The sequence below is a fragment of the Anguilla anguilla genome, chromosome 5 (assembly GCF_013347855.1).
Source record: "Anguilla anguilla isolate fAngAng1 chromosome 5, fAngAng1.pri, whole genome shotgun sequence".
In the NCBI taxonomy this organism is placed as follows: Eukaryota; Metazoa; Chordata; class Actinopteri; order Anguilliformes; family Anguillidae; genus Anguilla; species Anguilla anguilla.
The window spans coordinates 7,797,500-7,823,523 of record NC_049205.1 but is presented as its reverse complement, the minus strand read 5'-3'; the positions used below and the strand labels follow the sequence as shown (position 1 = coordinate 7,823,523).

The 26,024-nt window shown below is 42.0% G+C and overlaps 2 protein-coding genes and 1 non-coding gene across 4 annotated transcripts; 1 reads left to right on the top strand and 2 right to left on the bottom strand.

The window, feature by feature from the left end:
* Positions 1–3,410: 3,410 nt before the first annotated feature.
* trnai-aau lies at positions 3,411–3,484 on the bottom strand. Its single transcript has one exon. It is a non-coding gene; the product is annotated as a tRNA-Ile (tRNA).
* Positions 3,485–4,628: 1,144 nt separating this feature from the next.
* exosc9 (exosome component 9) lies at positions 4,629–10,547 on the bottom strand. The gene is made up of 12 exons (XM_035418877.1): positions 10,384–10,547; positions 9,555–9,649; positions 9,156–9,275; positions 8,661–8,763; positions 8,375–8,512; positions 7,196–7,278; positions 6,738–6,870; positions 6,442–6,530; positions 6,161–6,307; positions 5,594–5,769; positions 5,365–5,443; positions 4,629–4,883 (listed from the first exon to the last, which is right to left on the bottom strand). The coding sequence occupies exons 1-12, from the start codon at positions 10,447–10,449 to the stop codon at positions 4,799–4,801; spliced, it is 1,314 nt and encodes a 437-aa protein (XP_035274768.1). The 5' UTR covers positions 10,450–10,547; the 3' UTR covers positions 4,629–4,798.
* Positions 10,548–11,985: 1,438 nt separating this feature from the next.
* Positions 11,986–21,781, top strand: LOC118227881 (annexin A5-like). 2 transcript variants are annotated; one of them, XM_035418879.1, is made up of 13 exons: positions 11,986–12,105; positions 12,331–12,363; positions 15,417–15,492; positions 16,574–16,668; positions 17,085–17,198; positions 17,723–17,813; positions 17,888–17,967; positions 18,227–18,277; positions 18,945–19,038; positions 19,603–19,698; positions 19,947–20,005; positions 20,488–20,610; positions 21,085–21,781. In XM_035418879.1, the coding sequence occupies exons 2-13, from the start codon at positions 12,361–12,363 to the stop codon at positions 21,145–21,147; spliced, it is 945 nt and encodes a 314-aa protein (XP_035274770.1). In that variant the 5' UTR covers positions 11,986–12,105; positions 12,331–12,360; the 3' UTR covers positions 21,148–21,781. The 2 variants fall into 2 exon arrangements, with proteins under 2 accessions (XP_035274770.1, XP_035274771.1); XM_035418880.1 differs by having other exon boundaries at positions 12,030–12,105; positions 12,328–12,363.
* The last annotated feature ends 4,243 nt before the right edge of the window (positions 21,782–26,024 follow it).

The window sequence follows — 26,024 nt, the reverse complement described above, 5'->3', positions numbered from 1 at the left end:
ACTCTTAAAAAAATATCACAAAATTTGTACCAGTAAGCCTATGAAACGTAAAAGGCAGCCTAGTCTACAGGTAGGGTACATCATCAACACCTTCTTGAAACGCGCACCTAGTACCCAAATGCACACTCACAGCCGACAAAATGACCACACCGTAAAGTGTTTTAATAGTTGTTGTTCAGTGCGAAACGATTAGGCCTATTCATTTCTTATGACTATTAACATGACCAGTGGCCACTCTCCTCGGTAGGGTTTAGTATAAGAATTGAGTTGTAGGATTAGCCTACACCGAGTAGGCTATTTCATCCGCATTCGCACCGTCTTGAGAGGGCGAAGCGCGTGTTTTAATTGCTGCAATTTACGGGCGACCTTATTTATCACTTCAGCGTATAAAAATCTGTTATTTTCACCGCGGCGATGGTATTTACACATTGTATTTATGTGAGATAAAGACAACTCGTGGTCGTTCACTCGGTCACTAAAGGCTACTTTGGGCGACATTAATCTATTCATCACCCTGCTCTTTCCCTTCGTTTTAAAACTTTCTAACGCTTGTTTTTTTCGTTAGCGGGCAACTGGTTCATCCCCTTTCCACACCCTATTTGTTTTAGTTCTTTTTATTCCGCTACAGCGGGTGAAAGACTACGGCTTCTTTTCGGGTTTGGACCAAATTCCTTTTCAGGCTTTGATTTCTCTCTTTTTAGGCGTCTTTGACTTGACCTGTCAATCGCTGTCTTTTGTCGCATTTTCTAAACCAGAATTCTTCCCAAACACGACCGCTGATGGATCAGTTTTAAAACAGGGTGCAAGAACAGGGAGGGAAATTGCGCAAAAGGAGAGCGAATGTAACTGCCGTTTTCGTAGCTTTGAAATCGAGATGACTAAGTTGTTTTGCTTGTGAAAATTGAGATAGGCTAATCATTTGGAGCCTAAAAGCAACGAAGGGTTAAGCTTTGGGTTGACCGACTTGATAGAAACAAATATTTTAAATAATTGTGTTAAAAATAATAGGCTAACTGAACCAAATTATGCACGCCCTCTCTTTATTGTTGCCTATTAGTGATTTTTCTGTCTTATGGTCTAGCAACTGTCTTCTGACAGTTATGTATTGAGCAAACAATTGTCCTTTTGCGCGACTAAAACATTATATGGATATTCTGGTTTTATTCTTAGGGATGTATAACCTTATATAGACAAATATGTTTAAAATGTGAAAATAATACTTCAAAATAATTCATAATTAAAGACAATTAAAAATAAAATAAAAATCCATATTGCTTACCAAAAACAAACACATGAACAAATATATGACAAACCTAACAATTATTAAATGAAATATTTGTAGTAGCCTACTACTGCTTATTATTATTATTATTATTATTGTTGTTATTATTATTATTATTATTATTATTATTATTATTTCGATGAAATAGTTTGACCACAATAAAAATAAATATTGCCTCTGAACGTTCTCTAAACTCTGCTTGAGCTTTAGTTCGAAACGATATATGTAGACAAAAAACACTGCTAATATAGTTTTTATAGTTTTCTTAAATATTGACTTAATTGCAATAAAACTAAAATGTAACGGAAGGTCAAAATAGGTTTTGTATATGTATGCACTATATATAGATATATATAGGTTTTTTTTGTTTTATTTTAATATATAAATGCATACTATATCATATAAAAACAGAGATCAACCCAATACTACTACAATGAGAAGCCCCGCCTATTGTGCATAGCCTACAAGCATTGAAATTTTTTTATAGCGTGAAAAAATAATAATCCAGTCGACTGCATTTGTCACGGGTCATTCCAGTAAAATATTACGACTTTGAAAATATTTAGACCCCCACAAATCACAAAGACCTTCGGGGAAGAATAAACAATAAAAACAGGCAGAAAATTGTTTTGTAATTGACATTTTTTGTTTTACCTCTGAGATTTTCCTCCAGCCAGGGAGGTGATAATTTCAATAAGCACGCGCAACTATGGCATATCCCCGAAGTGCAGCTATGATCACAGCAGTTCTGAGCCTTGCAGTCTCCAAGGTGATTCGGGCAACAACGGCCGTTGTGCACAAATCATCAAACTGAAAAGACACAGACTTCGACGTACAAGAAAGAACCGTTATTTTAAAAGACCGCAAAATCTACAAAGACAAGAATATAACCGATTACAATGACAGCGTGTACTTACAGATAATATGAATTCAACTTGACTACTGTAGCCTATATCCGCATGGTCTTCCCTAACAGAATACTTGTCTGACCTATTTCTCAGAGATACACTTAAAGCAGTGGAAACTTTGCATCGTTCTGCACCATTTTATACATGATGAGCCGTCAGTAATAGGATTATTAAACAAAAACCGTCTCAGGCGCTGGCGTTAACCTTTTTAAATGCCTAATTAGGTTTTTGCGCAGAAAAATTAGATTTAACATTGCACTGGCTGCATTTTCGGTTGATGCTAAAACAATTTAAAATGCATTATACTGCTCTCTGCCAATCACCTAAACATACATATTTTCACAAACATTAAAGATATAATATCTTTTAGAGAATGCTATCTGTATGATCTAATAAACTAATTACTCTCTGCCGCTGCCTGGCTCGATTAAGGTGATAAGGGAGCTTTGTCACTGTAATGTGCCATATGGCGCCATCTGCTGAAAGTAAGAGCAATTGCTCTTAACATCGGTTATTCGGGAGCGGGACTGGTCGGTTGTCTCATTTTAAAGTAGATAGACACTTAAACAGACCTACACCAGCTGTGAATAATGTGTTAAAACCGTTATGTCCTATTAAGATAAATCATCGTTCTGGGAGAATTGTAACTGTATCTTATTAGACAACCTATATTAGCCAACAATGGCAACAGCAGCATCGTCTCACTAATATGTTTATTACTGTGTTTTTAACGCGACTGTGAACATTTATACTCACGATGCAATCTAACTAATTATTACAGCACAGAGAAAAAAGTCATTTCCATAAGACAGTGAGAGATAAATTAAACTGATTTAATTGTGAAAGCGCGACCTCTTATGGCCCACTCAATTCATTACAAGGCTCAAAAACGCCAACTCGACAGAGATCCATTGCATTGTCTGATTCAAATAACAAAGTGGGGTATTTTACGACGCATGTTAAGTGTTCCAATTACGAGGGGAACTGGGGGGATTGGGGGGGTCTGACCCCCCTAATTAAGACTTGGAACCCCCCAAAAGAGGTAAAAACAACAGGTCGGGGGTGTCGAAACATTTATATATCCTTCTTACCTGTAATCATAAATATTACATTATATTTCCCATCAGTGTCGTCAGTAGACACCAACCCTTGGAGAGCTCTTAGGGCTTACTGTAATTATTCAACTAACGTGTGGACTTGCCAAAAAAAAAGAAAAGGTTTGGCCCGTACGGGGATCGAACCCGCGACCTTGGCGTTATTAGCACCACGCTCTAACCAACTGAGCTAACCGGCCACGGCATCTTACTTAGTAATACACATATATGAACATACCTCATTATGCATAAATAATACAAAAGACCATTATTCTGTTTACGTTACGTGTTGTCCATTCTCACCGCAGCTCCACTAAATTCCACGAGGGACAACAATCCGATTGAGTTTTGCAGACAGCCTTCTATATTGACTTGAATCAACGTTTCCATTAATCATATCTGCCTCCATCTTTGTATGTGATCACTGTCGAATTTATCCACTACGCAGAAGTCTGTAGCATTCGCCTATGTAAATACCATACAAAACACTATCCCAGAGTGGAAAAACAAGATTGGTCTTGACAACAATGTTCAGATATTTATGAACGCGCAATAGCCATTGATGTCATAAAACGGCAACGTTCAGTGAGAAGGGGAATTAGGCTGGCGTGCAGTGATCTGTCGCTTAGCATGCGAGAAGTAGCAGGATCCCCGCCAATGCGGCATGGTTCCTCCATTGCTGTAAAGGGATCACGAAATCTACGTCCTTAAAAGCGACTACTTTTAATACATCGTTTTGCAGTACATGCTTTCCTCCTCTTCCTCGCTACAAGTCTGTTCCTATGTAGGCTACCTTTCAGTTGGCCGTTGGTTGACCTGACCCACTACTCCGTGCACCCAGGGGGGTGATTTGTAATTCAAACTAAACTTGTTTTTTGCAAGTTCTTGCATGATTTAAACAAATTAAACAATATTTCAATAATTGAAACACCGGATCTTGCCTTGAGAGCTGTTTTCAGGAACAGATGTCAGACTCCAGTCCCGGAGGGCCATTGGTCATGGTTTTTGGGGTGGCTCGACACCTGTGGCCCATTTAAGTCATTGATTGGCTGAAGAGTACTGGGAATTTACTTTGACAGCACTCGAAGGCATTTGTTTTAACAATTGTAATTTTAAAAGTAATTGCATGAGGACTGTTTTTAAAGATTGGTGGACTGTATTGTAACCTTTATTCATTGTAATTCCATATTTTACTTTTATTTCATTGCAACAAATGCTTTCACGTCACCTCTCCTGAAACAGGTTGTGTATAACTGCTCCCACCTCTCCTTAAATGGTTAAATGTGTTTGCAACTTGGGAGAGGTTGGTTTTTAGGGACAACATGATTAAGTGGTAGATTTAACAAAGTTGTACAAAAAGATTTGCTTTTAATCGTGAAGAGTTGTGGGTGAATTAACCCATTTTAAACATTCATTGTAAAGACAAGAAGAAAAAACAATTTAAGGGTTGTGGTCAAAGACAGAAGATCTCAAAACTGCAGGGGAAATGATCTGTAACCACGGTAACAGGTCCTTCAGTGAACAGGCTTCTTCTTCTGCTGCTTCTTCTTCTTCTTGGCAGCACCTGTGCTTTGTGGCTGTGACTGACTTGCATGTAGCCTGTTAAAATATACAATACTTGTAAATATAAACCTAATGAAACAGGTCATGTGATTACAAGTCACGTGTAATCCAGAAATCTTAAATAACTTCCATTTATTGAATTAGATTTGATTATACATTTAAACCTGTAAACAGTTATCTTTGTATGTTGAATTACGTTGCTACATAATTCATCTGTGTGTAAATGGCATCCAAAATATTTAGTGGCTTTCACAATGTACATAATCGAAAGATGGAACCAGCAGTAATTATTCATTTTTAACGTTGCATCCTGAATCTGCTATTATCCTAAAATCATGTTAATTCTTTAAATGACACATTCTGACTTATGCCAATGATGATTATATAAACTGCAAAGCACACCCTTCTATTCTGTAACCCTGCAAAACAACATTGCGTTGGTGTGTTGTTCTGTATTACAGTAAATTCCTTCAGCAACATCTCTGTACGTGAAATGACTCCACAGTTATGAACTCACGTCGATTCTTTGACTTGTGTTTTCGGATTTAAAATGACAACTTCTTCCTCTTCACTGTCTGAGATGACGACAACTTCACCTGGATGTGAAAGATTAGTTGAGGGAATTTGTTTTGTGTTACCTGGTGTATTTATCAGTTCCTATACATGAAGCATGCAACTTAAGCATTCTTATTGAAATGCGCAACATCCCAGCATACAGACACAGACACGTGCACTGAATTACACACCTTTGCTTTTCTCCTGTCGCTGGTTCTCCTCTTTTATCTCCAGGCCTTCATCCATGACTTCATCGCCAGGCTGGTCTTCCTCTTCCTCCAGCTGCTCCAGGCCCCAGGCGTTCTCCAGGCTCTCTCCCACCTGGCCGGCCCCTGGCGCTCGAACCACCGGCGACGGCACCCTCTCGCTACCGGCCCTTAGCTAAGGAGGTTCCCGCTCCAAGCACCAGAACACACCTAGCAACAGCATCCCCCTCCCCCCAACATCCCCCCCCCACCCCTTAGCTAAGGAGGTACACACTCCAAGCACCAGATCACACCTAGCAGCACCCCCCCCCCCCAACACACACACACCCCATACCCATTAGCTAAGGAGGTACACACTCCAAGCACCCGAACACATCTAGCAGCCCCGTCCCCCCACACACATTACACAACTAGCCGCACTCTTCCCCCAAACCACTTAGCTAAACAGTTACACACTCTTTGTGTGTGTGTGTGTGTGTTCAATATTTTAATAAGAAACATTTCTGGATTTTTTCTTTTCTCACAAATACTGGTCCTTTCAGCAAAGGATACACCTCAGGTGGAGACTCTGTCGTGATGGCAACGCTGGGGGCTCCCGCGTCCCCGTCACTCATCTCTATGGAAACTTCATCGCTCTTCAGCGCTGTGATTCGCTGCACGGCCATCAGCTCCGCAAAGCCAAATTTGTCTCCCTCTTTCCTGGACAGTACACATGCAGCATTAACACAGAGCCGCCACAAGGGGCAGCTGTTATATTTGGGAGGAAGAGTCAATTCAGTTATATTCAGGCAGGAAAAAGCTCATTAAGTCATTAAGCTGCACCTGCTACACACCTGGCTTTCCTGTCATTCTCCAGAGCTCTGTTGATGAGGTCCGTTATCTCGGACACTTTCACGCTTGCGATCTTGCTGCATCGTAAGACCTTGATGGAAACGCAGATCAGAAACAGGGAAACACAATTTATTATGATCAGAGAGAAATCTGAACCTGGACCGGCCACGGTGCTCAGAGTATGCTGCGATTAAGATAAGAGAGAGCTGATCTCGGATCAGTCACAGTGCTCAGAGTGTGCGGTGATTATGATTAGAAAGATCTGACCCTAGATCAGTCATGGCTGGATTGAGCTCACCTGGTCCTTCAGGAGCATGATCCCTCCACTGGACTGAATGGAGCAGATCTCTCTGTGTTTGTTCATGGCAATGACCAGCAGGCCGTCCATCACTCTCTCCTCCCTTTCGCTGGGGTCCACCAGCAGGTATGTTCTGCGCAGCAGAAAGAGAGAGAGAGAGAGAGAGAGAGAGAGAGAAAGAAGACTTTCATACCAGGGCTTAAATCAAGGCCAAGGCTCACTGTGGACATTAAATACCCCACTGCAGAAAGGATGGGGTTGGGGTTGGGGTTGGGGTTGGGGTTGGGGTTAGGGTTGGGATCTTTCTGCAGAAAGGTCAGGGTTGGGATCTTTCTGCAGAAAGGTCAGGGTTGGGATCTTTCTGCAGATAGAACAGGGTCAGATAAGGTTAGAGTTTTGGGTGGGGTGCACTCTGACCGGCACTTCCTGAGTGCAGCGACTCACCCACAGTGACTCACCCTTCCAGGAAGAAGGCGAAGCTGACGCAGATGGGCATGTGATAAATGCTCAGGGGAACAGGGTCCCGTTCCTCTGGGCCGTACTGTGGAGAGAGGCGCACATGACCATCAGTAAGCACACGTCCTGCACCTGAGCATGAACCTGTCACACCTGAGCATGAACCTGTCACACCTGAGCATATATCTCACCTGAGCATGAACCTGTCACACCTGAGCATATATCTCACCTGAACATGAACCTGTCACACCTGAGCATAAGTCTCACCTGAGCATGAACCTGTCACACCTGAGCATAAGTCTCACCTGAGCATGAACCTGTCACACCTGAGCATAAGTCTCACCTGAGCATGAACCTGTCACACCTGAGCATATATCTCACCTGAGCATGAACCTGTCACACAGTCACACATTACATTTTTTTTCACACCTGAGCGCTAACCTGTCACCTGACCATGTAACCTTTCACACCTGAGTGTGTAACCTCTCCCCCTATCAGCTGTGCTTTGCTACAGCCCCAAAATTCAACCTCTAGCCAATAAAATGCAGGTATGAGATTTAAGATTAATTTGAATTAAGATAAAGATCATCCCACTAACTTCCAAACCCAGTTGATATAATCAGTCAGTCGTCCTACACAAACATCCAACCTGGATTTTTTTGTGGTGCCAGGACTGGATTTATTTTAGGAGCAAAGCAGCGCAGTCAAAAGCCTGGTTTTGTAAAACTAAACTGAAAAATAATTGTTTGTATGAAACACACTTGATGTGAATGCGCCATAGTTTGGCTATGTCAATACGAACTGTTCAGGGAATTGTAATACATGCAGAAAAAATGTAGTAGGAATAACACTAATCACAGTAATACATTGAATAAACATCTTTACATCATTTCTGTACTTCGCTCTGGATTAGAGTATCTTATAAGAGACCGCAATGCAGATTTTTAATGTATACACCTGGACAGTGGGCCTCACAACACAACACTAACAACAGTGCACAACAGTATGACTCAGCAAGCCCAACTGTGATCTCCAGGTGCCTATGGAAGCCAAACTAATCAGACAATGACCACAGTAACCTCGTCCCCCTGGATGCCCACGTCTGGCCGTCTGTAGTGGCACAGCCCAGCGATGGCTGCTATGGGTGCCAATGGAAGCCAAACTAATGAGTAGACACTGACCACAGTAACCTCGTCCCCCTGGATTCCCACGTCTGGCCGTCTGAAGTGGCACAGCCCGGCGATGGCCGCTATGCTAGCCGCGTCCATGAGGTTTCCCTCGTGGTTCAGCACGTGCACGTCCACTCTGATCTGCCACACCTGCAAAAACGAGTCGGAGGACGATAAAGTACCGATCAGAATCACTGACTCATTAAATACAATCAAGTTTATATGTTCTCAGCATCGGCTGATTCAATTTAATTCAGTTTACTGTGTTTGGTGCGACAGCGTTGATATTCTAATTTACCTTTTCACCAGAAACCACACACAGAGACTCTGTGTCTATGCATTTGGAGTTCCGAAGGCATCTTTCTAGCAGTCGGTTTAACTTCACAAGTAATTCAGACTGCCTGAAACAAAGAAACGAACAAAGAAGAAAAACTTAAAATGAACCATACACCTGAGCTGAAAATAAGGTTTATCTGGTGATGGAGTATTGTATGAGGACAACCCTTTATATGATCATCTTAATAAAGTTCACCTAGAACACTTTTTACACAGGACTTACAGTTGCAATAAATATTTGATGAAAATATTAAGAAAACTATTCCAAAAATTGGCTGCAGGAAAACAATGTGGGAGGAGAACCTTCTGAAGGCACTATATTTCTTAGGAAGTTACTCACAGAAAGTCAGGATGACAGGTTAAAATTTCTCATTCATGATTATGATCCATTATGAAATTATTAATCCAGGATGCATTTCTGGGAACCAAAGTGATACGAGAACAACAGAAACCCAACCTGCCCGCCTCAAAGATGGGGGACGCCATGGGGGAGAGTTCCAGGGAGAGGAACAGGATGCCCTCTGTCGGTCTGTTTTCTTTGGGTGCTACCAGCTCACAAGACACCTGGGCCAGAACCCTGACCAGCAAAAACACATAAATAACCTGTGATGGAGGAGTGATCACAATCGGGTGTATGAGAGACTGAAAAATCCAGACAAGAGAAAAGATGAGATTAAAAATAAAAACTTGTTCAGGAAAGAATCTCCTTCAAATCTAATTTGAAGTGACAAAATTAACTTGACTGACTACTGGTTCTTGCGATGGAAAGTGAGAATACATATTGCAGCATTTTTTTCTTCTTCTTAATTTCCAAAAAAAAAAAGAGAGAATGTGAACTGTTCAGTGAATGGCTCACCTGGTCTTTCCAAGGTCAACAATGCAGCACCCATAGTCCGTTCCAAACGTGATCTTAATATTTCTGTAGTCATAAGTCTGTCTTCCATCCAAGCGCTGCAGTAGACATAAATAATAATAGCAGTAACCAGTGATGCAGTAAACATTAATAACAATAACACAAAGCAGCTCTGCAGTACACATTAATAATGATAACACCAAGTGTTGCAGTACACATGAATAACAACACCCAGCGCTGCACTACACATTAATAACACTAACCAGTGCTGCAGTACAAATACATAAGGAAACAGGCTGTTACTTACGCCTCTATTGAAAGGAACAGTGGCTTTATTGTGAGTCAGTTGTAAATAATGATTAGAAACAGGTATATCAAAAACCGCATTTCAGACTGCTTATCGATGTAGCCTAATTAGTTAATTAGCCTGCGACTTGAGGGAGTCCTCTCAGTGTTACGATCCAAGAGATGTATGCAAACTTGTTCATTTCCTTAACTGAAATGGAACAGACTCAAACCCAGATTAACTCAGTCACGGTGGTAATACTGCCAACGTCCCTAGTAAACATCAATAGTCCCTTTGACACCTGGATATGCTACACTGACTATTCTCCAGCAGTAATCCATTAAAATGCAGTGAATCCGAGTTATCACAGCGAAGTACGCCTTGGTTAACAAAACACGTATTAGCAAGCGTTAGCAAACATCCCAATATATCATAGCTATGTTTTGGGAAAATTGCCTAGCTAGCTAACTATACCCAAGTTAACGTTAATGCATTAACGTTTGTTCGCTTGAATTGCGTACAGCTTGTGCCGTCATTTTAAGTTACCTTTTTTTCTTCGATGGCTTTCAACAGAAATTGCCGCTCGCAGTTTGATAACGGTGTTTCCCTCATCTTACTATATAAATTAATAGTATAGGTAGCCAATGAAACGTGCTATTTCACTCCCTCTTACGGCATGCACTGAGCGTCGTACATTGATGACGAAAGCAATATCTGATGGCGGCGCCTTAAATGACGTTTTAACGACATGGATCCAACATAAGCATATGAGATCTGTTATTGAAAATACTGAAAATCACTTTCTCAAATATAAAAATTATATATGTATTTTATACATTATATGATTATAAATCTGTATTTCTTTGTACCTATATCATTTATTTCTGTTATACTGTCATTTACACAAAAACAGATTTATTTCTTCATTTTAAAATATATTTCATCACCATTTTCACAAATGTAGCTAAAATGGCTGAGAGGCTGTGACTACAGGCTCTGACATGCCATTGGCTAATCATCCGAAATCGCTGACATTAAATTAATTACTCCACTGACCCTCTGAAGACATGCACCGACAGCCTAGGAAAGCAATTGTGTTGACAACAGTAGTTCCATCTTTTTTTGGCCTAACATAGTGTTTTATGTTGGACATGCAGCTTTTATTAAACCAAGTCAAGGTCTGAAGCAAATAGATCAAGCTGTTGCTATGCGAATGCATGAGTACTGTTCTTGGCTTTCTTCCCGGCGATACTGAGATTTGCCTTTGGGTAATTATTAACAGGTGGCGTTCATTCACTGTTCCATCAGTGTAAAACAAAAAGTTCTCCTAAAGGAAGGGGAGGAGACAAACCTGGGAGTACTGTTAACTGTGGAAGGCAAGAACCAGAGAATTGTTTTACAAAAATCGTGCTTTAATAAGGGATAATAAAATGGTACAAAGCTAATTATTTTATAGCATTTTGAATTTCATAGTGAACTGAAATTCCTTGATCAGTTTGGCTGTTTGTAAACGTCCGTTGTTTCTGAGAATAAGTGAGAATGAGTAGGAAGAGAGAGAGAGAGAGGGAGAAAGAGAGAGAGAGAGAGAGAGAGAGATCCATGTACAAACGAGGGAGAGACCCTGAACAAAAAAGGAAGTGAAATCCATGAATCAGTTATGCCTCCTTTGAATCACTGTCATGCAACAATATTGCAATGTTTCTCAACAGTACATACATTGTCATGTGAGGAATGGTCTATCATTCAGCGTATTTATATTTCACTGGACGGGCAAAGTTTAGTAATTTGTGCAAAATGTTTCTCAAAGTAATAAGAGAAATAATTTGCCTTAAAAAAACTGAGGCTGGCAGCATCGACAAATGCCATGCATTTAACCTGAGCTACTTTAAACAAAGGATATAAACCTTCTTGTTTAAACTCTATGCCAAGCTATCAAACTTCCCCCATAGGACTAGCTTCAATCACACACGTTTCTTTTAGTTAAAGTAAATATTACCTCTGGTATACAGTTACAAACTTCTCGCCTATCGCCATATCGTTGTATTTTTTTGCATTGCTATCACGAACGGGAAGCGTAAAAATTTCCAAAAATAAAGTCAAACTGTCAATTAAAACGACATCTCCCAGACTTCATTTCTGTTTTGCGCACGATATTAACTCAGCTGGGTGTGGCAAAGCGCAGAACGAAATACAGAAAACTTTCCTTTCCCTTCTGGCAGCTTACTGTGTCCTGTGACTTGGGTTGGAATACATCGCAGACGCTATTAGGTAGGTTTCCTAGACTTTAGCAAGTAGTGAAACGAACTCAAATTATGTACGTTTCAACAGGCGATCATATACTTGTGCACCCATGAATAGCGGTATTTGTTGAAAAGGTGTATTTTGACATCACTGCAGTACTTATAACTCATGAATGAACCGATTAAATATATGTGATGTGTCAATGTTAATGTTTTATTTTTTGTCTTGTCTTTGTGATTATCTTGCAAGCAGCATCAGTCTCCCCTGAAATAAACATCGAAAATGGTAAGTTGATCACGTTCTCTTAGTTTAACAGGTTGTATGTTTAAATGCGAAACCAGTGCGGCCACGTTGGTATCCCTCGTTGTACAAAGACACCGCCCACTCTATTTCTCAGTTATTCTTAAATATTGCGCAAATGAACTATTAACTAGCGAAAAGCCCCAGTTTATGCGAATGGGATGCTTTCTGAGTAATTATTTTATTGCAAAACTTTGCACACATTTTAGACTGAATTTTGTATGAGAACGGTACAGTTGAGACTTTAAAATCGGTGAAAGAGAATGGCGTGTTATTTTTTTTATTATTGAGATTTTCGCATAGACAGGAAATCCATTTTTTTCGGCTTCCCGGAGTTTAAGGGGAAAAGCACGGCTATTTTTCTTTTGTTTTAAGTGCGAACTGCTGGGTTTTTATATAGTCTAAGTCCGATTTAAGATGAGAGGAAGGAAAACCTGACAGGATAAATGCCATTTTCTTAGACTTTTTGAAGTGAGAAGGCAGTCCGCCTTCACGTATGCATTCACTTATTCAGACGGAGTCACGGAGGAGCAGACAGCGTTACAGATAGAGATGGAATCACAGCCCAGGAGGTGTCGTGGCGTGGAACTGAACACCAAGGCGCAAGAGGAGATTAGACACTTTTAGGAAAACCCGCAGTACTCCACCATTTCTTCGGTTCAGTAAATAATACTTGAGGATGAAGACTAGTCTGTGTGACTCATGCGCTGGCTGCTTGCCATTTAGGGACTAGGGAGGCGCCGTGTACTGTACCCTAGTTATTTCCACGTGGAACGCTAAGGATGCTGGGAGTAATTACACGCGCTTGTATTTCACGCTTTATGTCTCGGTCGGTTACATGGGTGTGGCTGCGTATTGTGCTGTCTCAGAATATTGCTTTCTCAGAATACGCAGGTAGGCGAGGCAACGGCGCCCTTAACAACGCTCATTAATAAACATAGTGAGGTCTAAAGGAGTGGTCTTATCTTTTTAGTATGTATTTAAATAATGACTGCTAGTCAGCTGTAGATTTACTTAACTTCCTTGTGACGTCTTGCTGATTTAAAGCAGTCCTGTTGTTAAGAGACAGATTTCCAAACCATGATGCAAAAGAAAGACTAAATTAATTCAATAAAACATGGCAGAAAGGAAACATTGTGGTTATATGAACATGGAAAAGGGACAGTTTCCTGGGAGAACAATCTTGCCCCTTTTCCCATCCTGCCATCACAGTTTAGAGTCAATACCTGTCCCCAAGAACTGGTAGTTCTCCACTTGTTCTACAACCTAGACTTTCATGGTTGTAACCCTGTGGGTTGCAGCATGGGACCTATAAAATCTATAATCATGTCTCCTGTCCGAGATATTCAGGTGCAGAAAAGATTAATCCCACCAAGAAACAAAGTCGGGACAATTACTGGACCATGATCAGACTCGTATTCCAGGAGCAGTCTGACAGTAACTGAATCATCTGCAGACTTAACTGACCCTGTTTCCAGGTTTACTGCAGCACATACCAGCATACAATAGAGGGTGAAAGAATTCAACCCTGGGGAGAAAAAGTAGAGGAGCTGAGAAAATCAGATGTTATCTCCATTTACTTTCTCCTTCTGGCTCCTGCTACTCAAGCTCGAAAGTCCATCCAACAAAATTAAAGTTCAGTTTAGAATTGTCCAGTCTCATTGTTAATATGTGATTGAATAGTGTTTAAAGGAGATGGGGAAAAACAATAAATATAAATCTTGCCAAGTTACATTCCTTCCTGTTGAATAACAAAAGCAATTGTGTTGATAGAAGGGCTTTCAGAGCTAAACTTGAATTAAACAACACAAATAAAGCCTACAGGGCTAAACAATAATTTAGACTGGTGTAGACTTGAAATGATTAGCAAAGTCTACATCTGCTGGTCCCCTAGCACAGATGACCCATCATAGGTGTGTTTTAAAATAGAACATCAAGTATCAAAAAAACTGAGACGGGATACACCATTTCCTGCCTCTAATACCAAGAGGAAGGCCGTCATCACGCTCTCATTGGACAGAAGAAAATTTGGCACAGCTGCTCTCAATGACTAGTTAACTGCCAGTCTCCCTGATCAACAGCTGACCCACATAGCCCTGTAATCAAGTGCTGAGTCAAAGAAATCTCTCAAACTAAGCGAAAAATGAAAACACACGCTAAAGGAAACTATATGACTACTACTAAATGTTTATGGAAGAAATGAAGCCGAATGTTGGCAATGTGTTTAAGTCCGCTGTTCAGTCTATGAGCGATCTGCTTGGAGGCAAAAGCGTGCTCAGTTCTCTTCAAAAGCTCTGCGCTCGCTAGTTTTCAAAGGACTTCATTATCAGGGATATACAATAAGGGCAGCTGATCTCAAGTCATTAAGAACCTTAGGGCCGCTGCTTTTTGGCACCAGTATTACTAATGCGTGTTTCCACAAAGTTCACATGCTGAAGACTTTAGGACACACGTTATAGTCCGTCTAACTCCACATTGAAATGCCATTCATCAAAACTGACAAAATTTAGAGCTTTTGCAAGTTCAATCTCTCATTTAAAAGCATCCATATTAATCAGCTCTGACCTGATGTTAGCCAACTCATTGCTTTCATTCCAGACCATGCTGAGAAGGGCCTTGCAGAGACCTTTAGAGGGGCGGGTGCTCAAAGGGCACACCAGCCTCCAAAAACTGTTCTGTGACACCTGGTTACTGTACAGAATATATTTTACCAAAATGAAAGGCCCCTTTATTTTATCTGTGAGGAATGGAGCCAGCGACATTTCCTGTTTCCCACATCCTGTTTATTATCCCCGTGTGTGCTTGAGACCTGAGACCCAGCAGTATGCGCCAGTGTGGACGCACTGTAAACACACACAGCCCATGATTCACATATGTACTGTGTTTGTGTGTGTGTGTGTGCGTGCGTGCGTGTGTTTGCATGCGTGTGTTTTTTTTGTGCTGCTCTGGATAAGATGTTGCTCTGCTCGAGTCTGCTAAGTGATTGTAATGTGATGTACTGTGTGTGTGTGTGTGTGTGTGTGTCTCTTTTTCGGCAGGCCACTGTGAAAGCAAGCGGTAATTTCAATGCCAATGGCGACGCTGAGGTCCTGTTCAAGGCAATGAAAGGGCTGGGTGAGTGAGCGGCACACAGCGCCTGCCATCAGTCTCCAGTTCTGCGCCTCTCTGTGATGTCATTCTGAAAATGGTATTATGGTCCATGGTATTACAGCCCATTTTCAAAATCTAAACCAAGGACAGTTGCTTGCACATTTCTTTGCCCACATGTTTGTTCATTACAGTTCATTACAGTGTTTTGTTGGGTCATAGGTTATAATCTCCCTCATAACGTAAAACAGTGTGCAAATCAAGTAAACCAGTCACAAGATCCCTTCTCAAGTTGGGCATGGACGCTCTGTACAGTATTTTGTTATAGTAAGGGCATTTTCCAGTTGAATTCGCAGCATGCATGAGCAAGTCGGTCCGTTCTTTTTACAAGACTGAAATATGTTTACTGAAGTCCTGTGGGGACAGTTGGAAAGTTTTTGTTGCATTTCAGATATTTATAATGAGTGCCCATCTCCACTTTTGGAAGCCGTGCTTGTTTACTGGCATTCCGTGCGGTCACACCAGACTAATCTGTCCGGGACCTGTCCTCCTGACACTGAGCTTCTCTTCAGCTCTTCCAGTTGAATGCTGTCAGCTGATGTGACGATTTATGACTCCTGTTTACGCAGCGCATCCGCAGCGGTCCGTAATTACGGGGTGAACAGCTTTAGCCGATGCAGCTGTCATTTCGTACTCTCCCGCCATCTTGTTTGGCGGTGACTTTGGCCGTGAATGTACATTGCACACTACCCCAATCCTGACCTCTGTTTGGAAAAGATTTTCTGATTTTATCGATCGCTTTTAATACGCTACGTGGTTTAACTCCTGACAGCAGAATCACTGATGCCCTGTAAACCCAATATATCTCTTAAGGCATCAAACAAGATCTCCTAGTCTCTCTATTGCTAGTCTGAAGGGATTCTAGTCTATCTATCGCTAGTCTGAAGGGATTCTAGTCTCTCTCTTGCTAGTCTAAAGGTAACTTTTCTCCCTGGGGTCTGCTGTTTCTGAAAGGGGAGCTTGCTGACTGTCCTTGCTGCTTCAGGTGCAGTTGTGACTTTAGCTCCTGTTCTCCAGTAATAGTGTTTCGGTGGCTCGTGTTTTCTAGGCACTGATGAAGCTGCCATCCTGCAGCTCGTGACTGCCCGTAGCAACGCGCAGCGGCAGCAGATCAAAGCAGCTTATAAGACCCTGCACGGAAAGGTGAGGTCAGCGAGAGCCACTGTGGCACGTTTCCATGGTGACGTGTAGACCTGTAGCCACCCTGGACATGGCACTATAGAAATGGCAATCTATGATGTCAAACCCCTTAAAGAAAAGCCAGGTTAATAATAGTCAAACCCAATAGCTAATCTGGTGGTTTTGGTAAATGTCTTTGTTCACAGTGTTCTGCCTGGGATGGTATTGTATTGAGCAAGTGAAGGCATATCAGTAGAGTACTGATTTAGTCAGTTGGATGAAAAGACCTGTGCTTGCTGTTGATCTGTTTGTGCAATGCTGGCACAGTGTTTAATTGATTATCTTATCAGTAAATATCACAATGTTCCAGTGTTCTCTCTCAGCTGAATCGCCAGGCAAACCCGGTTTGAATGCTTTTCTTTTTTCCTGTTTTTCCTCAGGACCTGGTGAATGATTTAAAATCTGAACTGGGGGGAAAGTTTGAAACTCTGATTGTAGGTCTTATGACTCCACCCATCGAATATGATGCCACGCAGCTGAGGAACGCAATAAAGGTAAATCACAGTCTCCTGCCAGACATAGTCCCCGCCATTATAGTGGTGCGTGTTTTCTTATTCCTGATGATGTCACGACAGCAGGTCAGTAATGATGTCTGTACTTTCCTTCCTTGCATTCATTGCTAGGGAGATTTAGGGAGACCTGGCCTTTAGAAAAATAGAATTTATACACCTGCTGGAATGTAGGTGCAGTAGTCTCCTTCACTGTGGATGGATGTTGGTACAGTAGTCTTCTTCACTGTGGGTGGATGTTGGTGCAGTAGTCTTCTTCACTGTGGGTGGATGTGGAGGCAGTAGTCTTCACTGTGGGTGGATGTTGGTACAGTGGTCTTCTTCCCTGTCGGTGGATGTTGGTACAGTAGTCTTCTTCACTGTGGGTGGATGTTGGTGCGGTAGTCTTCTTCACTGTGGGTGGATGTGGAGGCAGTAGTCTTCACTGTGGGTGGATGTTGGTACAGTAGTCTTCTTCACTGTCGGTGGATGTTGTTGCAGTAGTCTTCTTCACTGTGGATGTTCTCCAGGGTGCAGGCACTGATGAGAAGGTGCTGATTGAGATCTTGGCGACTCGGAGTGCGCAGCAGATCAAAGACATCATCAAGGCCTATAAAGAAGGTGAGAACTCCTGTGTGAGTGTGAGTGTGTGTGTGTGTGTTTGTGTGTGTTACTAACACACTGCTGTGTTTCAGAGTACGATCATGACCTTGAGGAGGACGTTACTGGAGACACCTCCGGACACTTCAAAAGGATGATGGTGGTGCTCCTGCAGGTGTGTGTGTCAGAGTGCCGGATTGTGGGGACTCCAGTAAGACAGGAAGAGGCGTGCACGCAGGGGGTTACCTCTAAACACTAAACCCTGTGGGGACTGTGGAACACATTACATTTATTTAGCAGACGCTTTTATCCAAAGCGACGTACAAAAGTGCATATTATGGTCATTGGAACAACAAACCCGGTGTAATGCAGGAGCTGGTGGCACACAGGAAGGTAAAAGCTAAACTGCTGTTTTTGATTCATTCTTTCCTCAGGCCAGTAGGCAGCAGGGGGTTGATGAAAGCAAAGTGAACAGTGACGCTGAGGTCAGTCTGTGATGACACCACACACACAATGCAATGCATACAACACAACCCGCACACTCACACACGCGCCCATGCACGCATGCATGCATGTACGGGTATTACTGTCCTGTGGGTGGATGCATAGACACATATATTTAGCTAGACAGGCAAGCACACTTTCAGCTAACCTAAGCTTGTTAAGTCCCAGAAGTAAGGGTGCACTGTGCATGTTGAATGCAAAACATTGGAGCTCCCATTAAAATGAAAGGGAAATATTTTTGAAGGCAAAATGAAATTCCCCAAATTGTTACGCTTCATATGAAAAGCAGAGTTCGAAAATATGTGATATGTAATTAAATATGTCAATTTTAAGAAATGTTTTACCAAAACTTATTGACCAAAGCAACCGTTGTTTAAAAAAAAATACTGCTAGTCACAGTTAAATTTGTGATCACAAAAAATTTACCGATGAAGTTTTTAGTTGTTAAACCACTTAGATTTTTTACAGTGGATTCAGTGGGCAGAAAGCTCTTTTGTACTCATCATGTGTAGGAGAGGCTGTTTCCCATAACTTCCTAGGCCTCACCGCCTAGCCCCTCCTACCCTCTCCAGTTCCTATGTACGCTGAACGTCCTGTAATGGATATATTGAGAGAGCTCCCTCTAGTGATCACTGTGATGCACCACAGGCGCTGTTTGCTGCTGGAGAGAAGAAGTTTGGCACTGATGAGGAAACGTTCATCACCATCCTGGGCAATCGGAGCGCTGCTCACCTGAGGAGAGGTGTGTGCTCCTCTTGCTCCCGCTCCTCCTCCTGGTCTACTTGTTCCTCCTGCTCCTCCTGGTCTACTTATTCCTCCTGGTCCTCCTGTTCCTCCTGCTCCTCCTGGTCCACTTGTTCCTCCTGCTCCTCCTGGACTACTTATTCCTCCTGGTCCTCCTTGTCCAACTGCTCTACTTGTTCCTCCTGGTCCAACTGGTCTACTTGTTCCTCCTGGTCCTCCTGCTCCTCGTGGTCTACTTGTTCCTCCTGGTCTTCTCGCTCCTCCTGCTACCCCTGCTGCTCCTCATGCCTGTCCTGATCTTCAAACCATCTCAAACTTAAGTAAATACACAAAATTTACATTCATAAAAATTATCTAGATTCATTTTCTCTACATTGTTCCTCTTTTGTATTGTAGGATTGTCTTAGTTAGTTGGGACAGGAAAATGTTTTCTTATATTTTTGTAGAACAGAATTGTCTTCTGATTGTTAAAAAATAACATTTTTGTTTTCAGAAATGTTTAATGGGTAATACAGTACAGTACATATTTGTGTGTAAGACCCAGTATTTGTGTGACCCTCAGTGTTTGCTGAGTACATGAAGCTCTCTGGATTTGAAATTGAGGAGACCATTAAGAGAGAAACATCTGGAAGCTTGGAGGATATGCTTCTGGCTGTGGGTAAGAGCTGATCTTTACGAACATTTGGACTCTTTCACATTATTACAAATTGATTAGATAACCTGCATGAGGATAGATACCTGGTTATATTCCTTACATGAGGTCTGCAATCATTTACATTTATATATTTTTTTACCTGTATTTAAATAATTGTGTGGGGATAAAGGCTCACTCTATAGATTAATTCCTGTTGTTTATGTTGCAGTAAATGAGAAAAGCTTGAGATTTAAAATGTTGTCTTCCCACAGTGAAATCTGCAAGAAGTATTCCAGCCTATTTTGCAGAAAGCCTGTATAACTCAATGAAGGTATCAATCTGTACTTTTTGTACATTTTCAAAAATGGAAAGGGGGAAGTATTCCTGCTATTGTTAACTAATTATTCAGCCAAACATAATCATGTAATGCATTTCTGAAATAACTGTTGAGCTACATATGTTTATGCTGGACTAGAGATTGTTTTTTTTCTTTCCCTCCATTTTTCACAATAGTTTTCAGTGGATCCATTGTCATACAGATTGCAATAGTGTGAAATACTATGTAGTTTAGCTCTTGTGAGACAGCACAGTGAATTAGAACAATGTGTTGCTTTGTGGGAGCAGTGTGTAGTTTAACCCTTGTGAGATAACACTGATTTACAGCAGTGTGTAGCTTTGAGAGAGCAGTGTGTAGTTTAAACCATTGCTTTGATTGAGCAGTGTGTAGTTTAACCCTTGTGAAAAACTGTGATTTAGAGCAATGTGTAGTTTAACCCTTGCACTGACAGCTGGATGATGTGATGTCACCATCAGGGAAGTGGTACTGATGACAACACCCTGATTCGCATCATGGTGTCCAGGAGTGAGGTGGACATGCTGGAGATCAGGGCTCAGTACAGGAAGCTGTTTGCCAAGTCTCTTCACACCTCCATTCAGGTAAGCCATCACACCAGCTGTACACACGCAGAAGCCTTCTGCTCCCAACCAGAAACAGTCAGGCAAAAACACATCAGGAACATCAGGGAAGATTTCTCGATTCCTGTGGAATTTACCTTTAGCTAATCTCCACCTCTTCCCATTGTTCTTTTGTAAAAATTTGACCTGGAAACTCTTTTGTAGTTACCTGCATGCTAATCCCTTTGTGAAATAAAAGGATTAGCGAGACTGGCTTGGTGCCGGACTGCATACTCACTAGTTTGTAGGTAACTGGCGAGCATAGATGGGCTGAATGGCCTGTTCTCAGTATGTATTCATATGTTCTTAATGGAATGTCTCTTCTCACTGACCGTTGGATTGTCAGTATTGGTGTTTGCGTGCATGTTGAGTGCATCCGCACGGTGTCTGTTTCTTGGGTAGGGTGTCAGTTGCTTGTGTTGATGGGCTTTTTTTGGGGGGGGGTCTGTGTTTCAGCAAGACACATCGGGGGACTACAGGAAGGCCCTCCTGATCCTGTGCGGAGGCGATGATAAGTGATGACATCACTCAGTGGGGCGTGGCCTGACACCAGCATGTGATCAGCATGCGCTGATAATCCATGAGTATAACTGCTCTCAAGTGTACTGCCTGTCATGTGCTGGCATGACACCAGTGTATTACCTTTATTTGTTCTGCAAACTTCATTTACTCATGTTGTTTAAAACTCTTATTAATATGCCAGTTATGTGTTGCCAGCATCATAGCATGTCAGTTTTTTTTAATGCTACCGTTAACAAATAGGTGCTCAGTGTGTTTGCAATTGTTTCTTTTTTTAAAAATATTGACACCCAACATGAAGTTTAGCACATCCAGTGCCCACCCTGAATTGGAAGGTCAAACTGTTTACAAACACAGCTTCGTTCATATGTGAATCTTTGCCGATTTGGGAGAATGTGGACATCCTGGGTTCCCCTCGGAAAAACACGTGGAATGGTTTCTTTATGAAAGATGACACCTCAGCCTCCTCGTGAGTTCAAACACCACGCATTTGTTTTGTGCTGACCCCGCCCACAAACCCTGTAGACCCCGCCCATCAACCCTGTCTGTTACGCAGATGCAAGTGTATCTTGGTGCTTTGGAATTTGAAATGTAGGCAATGTGGAAATGCAATAAAGAATGCACTGCAGCCCTGGCTGTGTTTGTTCAGTCCTCCTGCTTTCAACACTGGATGAGTTTACCCACTAGGGGGCGTCATTGTGCCATAATTGGCTGAAAAGTCTCCCAGTTGGGTTCTCCCACATTTACATTCTAGACATTTATTAGATACTATTATCTAGACAAATTTACACAGATTACATATTAACATACAGACCATTTATACAGTAGGATATTTTTTTTACTGAAGCAGTACATGTTAAGCGCTTTGCTCAAGGGTACAACAACTGCACCCCAGATGGGAATGGAGCCCACAACCTACAGTTATGAGCCCAGACAATAATAAGACGTGTTTATGAAGATCGGGGCAGTGGTTTCCTGTAAATAATTTTTTTTTAAATTTTCAGTGATGTCTCTGTGCTACCAGTGTCATTTCCCATCCAGCTGCCCAGCAAGGGTCAGGGGTCATGTGTCAGAATGACTGGCGCTAAGTATTACCAACAGTGCTGTGCATAATGCGTCCTGCAGTGGTGAATTACCACACGGGGGCGCCAAAGTACAATGGAAGTTTAAAACCGCGTAACACTCAAAAAATCACCCGTAAACTTCGGCTGGTTCCACTGACACAATAAGCTGATTGTGGTTGAAGGGAATGCGTGAATGATTTCCGTTTTCATGTTGCAGCATGCATTTCTGCTGTGTGCATAATTCTCTGTGTACATATGCTGAATGTGTGTGGTGTTTTTTTTACCATGTAAATGAAATTAGTAACATATGGCATATGTTAGTATTAGTAACATACTAAGCAAAGCAGAGATTTCATCTACTCCAGTTCTTCAATCTGATCTGAGCTGCAGGGGGTTGTATTTTACTGCACAGCTTTTTTTTTACTGCATTTCAGCATATCCTGGCTAATGGGAGGTACTCCTGAGGTACTATATAATAGCAGTGTAAATCAGTGGGGATAAAATACTGTGTAGTAGGGAGCACCTCAGTGCACACTCACTAGCACCCAAACAGTAAGTACCTGTGTGGCTGTTCAAAGAACAAGATGGAAAAAGAGCTGACTGCAGCCACTTTTATTTCTGAACCCATTCAGTCAACGCTAAGAGCAGGACCTTTGCTAAAGTGACCTTCCTTTTTTGAGTAGCTACTATCATATTCACATGTTTGTTTTCATCCATTATGGGAGCCATGGAGGAGGGCAGGAAGAGGTGTATAATCTGCACCTCCTCCACAGGGCAAAGAGAGGGGCATAATCTGCACCTCCTCTACAGGGCAAAGAGAAGGTCATAATCTGCACCTCCTCTACAGGGCAAAGAGAGGGTCATAACCTGCACCTCCTCCACAGGGAAGGGGGAATGTTATAATCTGCACCTCCTCCCTCCACAGGGCAGGGAGAGGGTTAGAGAGCATCCCTATTGACGTTGGCACTATTTTAGCAGCCAGTGGCAGCACAGAGAGGCCCTGAGCCAATGCCAGGTCACCTGTGCGTCTGGAGAAACAAAGACTTCAGCTCCACCCCAGAAACACTCACTCCGCATTCCAGGCCAACGCTCACGTGAGAGAGTGCACTGGTGCAAGTGGTGTCGGATGTGAGTGCTGGGGGGGGGGGGGGGGGTATGAGTAATTGGGCTCGGTGGGGTTCCCTGCACAGTTTCTGAATGAATAAGCATCTTCCTGTTTTCCCATTTTCTCCCAGCTGGGGGGCACAGTCTCAGGGTCAAAGGTCAACGCAAACTCAGTCTGCTGCTGCGCAAGCCAGCGCTCGCGGCCGAGGATGTTCTCTGGCCCGAGCGCTCCCATGTGACCCGGCTCATTTAAGGAACGCTGGATGGTGAAGTGGTGCCTGGCCAGATAACTCGACAGTGAGCACACGTTGAGCCACGCCCTCTCCACGGTTGCATACACCCTCACACGCTCTCATATATAAAACAGGGAGGAAAATATAACTCGGGTTCCTGGTGCACATGAATGTAGTCCAATCGTTTTAGAGTCAGGACCAAAGCCCCTGTGAATATATAAATCTGAACTTTTCAAGGACAGAGCCTTCCTTATCATGTGCAGAATTCACATAAGGTATTCTCATGTATGCCTCTGTGTGTGTGTGTGTGTGTGCATGTGTGTACACGTGTGTATGTGTATGTGTGTATGTACATGTGTGTGTGTATGTGTGCGTGTATGTGTGTGTACGTGTGTGTGCCTGTGTGTATGTCTGAAACACATGGGCTACATGGTGTGTGGTCAGTGTTATCTCAGTAAACAGCACACAGCGTGTGGGTGTTCACTCAGGGCTCCACTGTGGGAAAAGAGCTTTCATTTCACTGCTGCATTCCTCCTCTCACAACTAACAAGTAATGTTATAGTGTTAAAGTATCAAATCTTAAATAAAGATTTTTTGAATATCTTTAAAAATAGGCTGCTGGGCTTCCTTCATGTAGATATTAACGCATTTATTTTTTTAAATTTGGAAAACGACCTGGCGAATATATATTTACCGCAAATATGTAGAAATTCCCTTTGTGCAATTTGATATATTTATTAATATGTCCAGTATATTATGACTTCACACTGTTAAAGTTATTAGCTTATATGCAGTACTATTTTCACACAAATTTACAGTGCAACAAGGTTGCGCAAGATTGTGGCAACTGCACAGTTTGGCCTTAAGTAAATATAGTAAATTAAATTAGGCTTTCGGTTATATGTGAGGTTTTGACATCTAAGACTCCTCTTTGAAAGGCTGACCTTTCCATAGATGCAAATCCTCTTTCTTCATACAAACTGTCACACGCAGCACAAGTCCATATATGTTGTATAATATATAGGTTGTTGTTGTTGGATTAAAACCTAAATGATTAAAGTAGTTTCACTCCAGGATGCACCCCTGAAGACATTTTTTAAAACTTGTTTGATCTTAAGCTGAATTATAAGCCTTTGCAACCACAGCCAAGAGGGATGTAAATATTCAAGTCTGAACTTGATTTTATGAATGAAAATTTGCCATGGAAAATGAGATTGGTAACGATAAAACAGTTGCATCCAATTTTTACTCCTCTTTGTTCTGTGAGCTGTGACTATATATCTAAATCAATGGTAAATCACCCTGTTCTTGGAAATCTTCCGCCTTGTAGGTTTTCATTTCAACTCTAATTTGGCACACCTAACTCAATCAATAACCAGCTCAACAAGACCTCTAGCTGTTGAATGAGATGTGTTTTTTTAGGGCTGGAGTGAAAACCTACAGGACAGTAGATCTAACAGGAACATGATTGGTTACCACTGATCTAAGTCATCTCAGAGGGATTAGTTCTCCTTATCGTTAAAGCATATCTGGAAGGGATTAACCCTCAGTATTATTTAAGCGTATCTGGGAGGGATTAGTCCTCAGCATTATTTATGCATATCTGGGAGGGATTAGTCCTCAGTATTATTTATGCATATCTGGGAGGGATTAGTCCTCAGTATTATTTATGCATATCTGGGAGGTATTAGTCCTCAGTATTATTTAAGCATATCTGGAAGGGATTAGTCCTCAGTATTATTTATGTATATCTGGGAGGTATTAGTCCTCAGTATTATTTAAGCATATCTGGGAGGGATTAGTCCTCAGTATTATTTATGCATATCTGAGAGGGATTAGTCCTCAGTATCATTAAAGCCATGGTAGGAGGCATTAGTCACCAAAGACTGCCAGGACTGGCCTGCTCTGTCACACAGAGATAGATGCAGAGGTGGGTAACCCGGCTTCAAAGAGTAAAAAGACATGAACATGTATTTGCTCCACCAACATGCACTAAACCAACTGATTACAATAATTAGTTCTCCTATCATGCTGAAGAGTTACGCTAATTAGAATCAGCTGGTTTAGTGCATGGTGGTGGAGCAAATACACGGTCAGTCTTTTTACTCTTTGAAGCCGAGTTACCCACTGGATAGATGTGATGCTGCCTTAAAAGAGCCCTTTCTCCAGCCCATTTGAGTTGTCCTTTCTGAGTGCTGCAGTACTAAGAGAGATATCGCCAGGCTGTTAGGGACTTAGGCTCCGAAGACTCTGATCATATATCAGTCCATGTGCTATGGGAAAACCAGCCAATCAGAGAACTGGGGGGAAAAAAAAAAACTATATGATGTGGAATGTACATGTTTTAAAGCTTGCTGTGCAGAAATCTCAGGAATTGCAGGATCCGTGAAGACGTGGCTGATGTCTGGGTCTGGTCTGCTGAAACGGAACACATTTAAATTCGATTCTGTGTGTGAAAATCAATACACACGCAGGG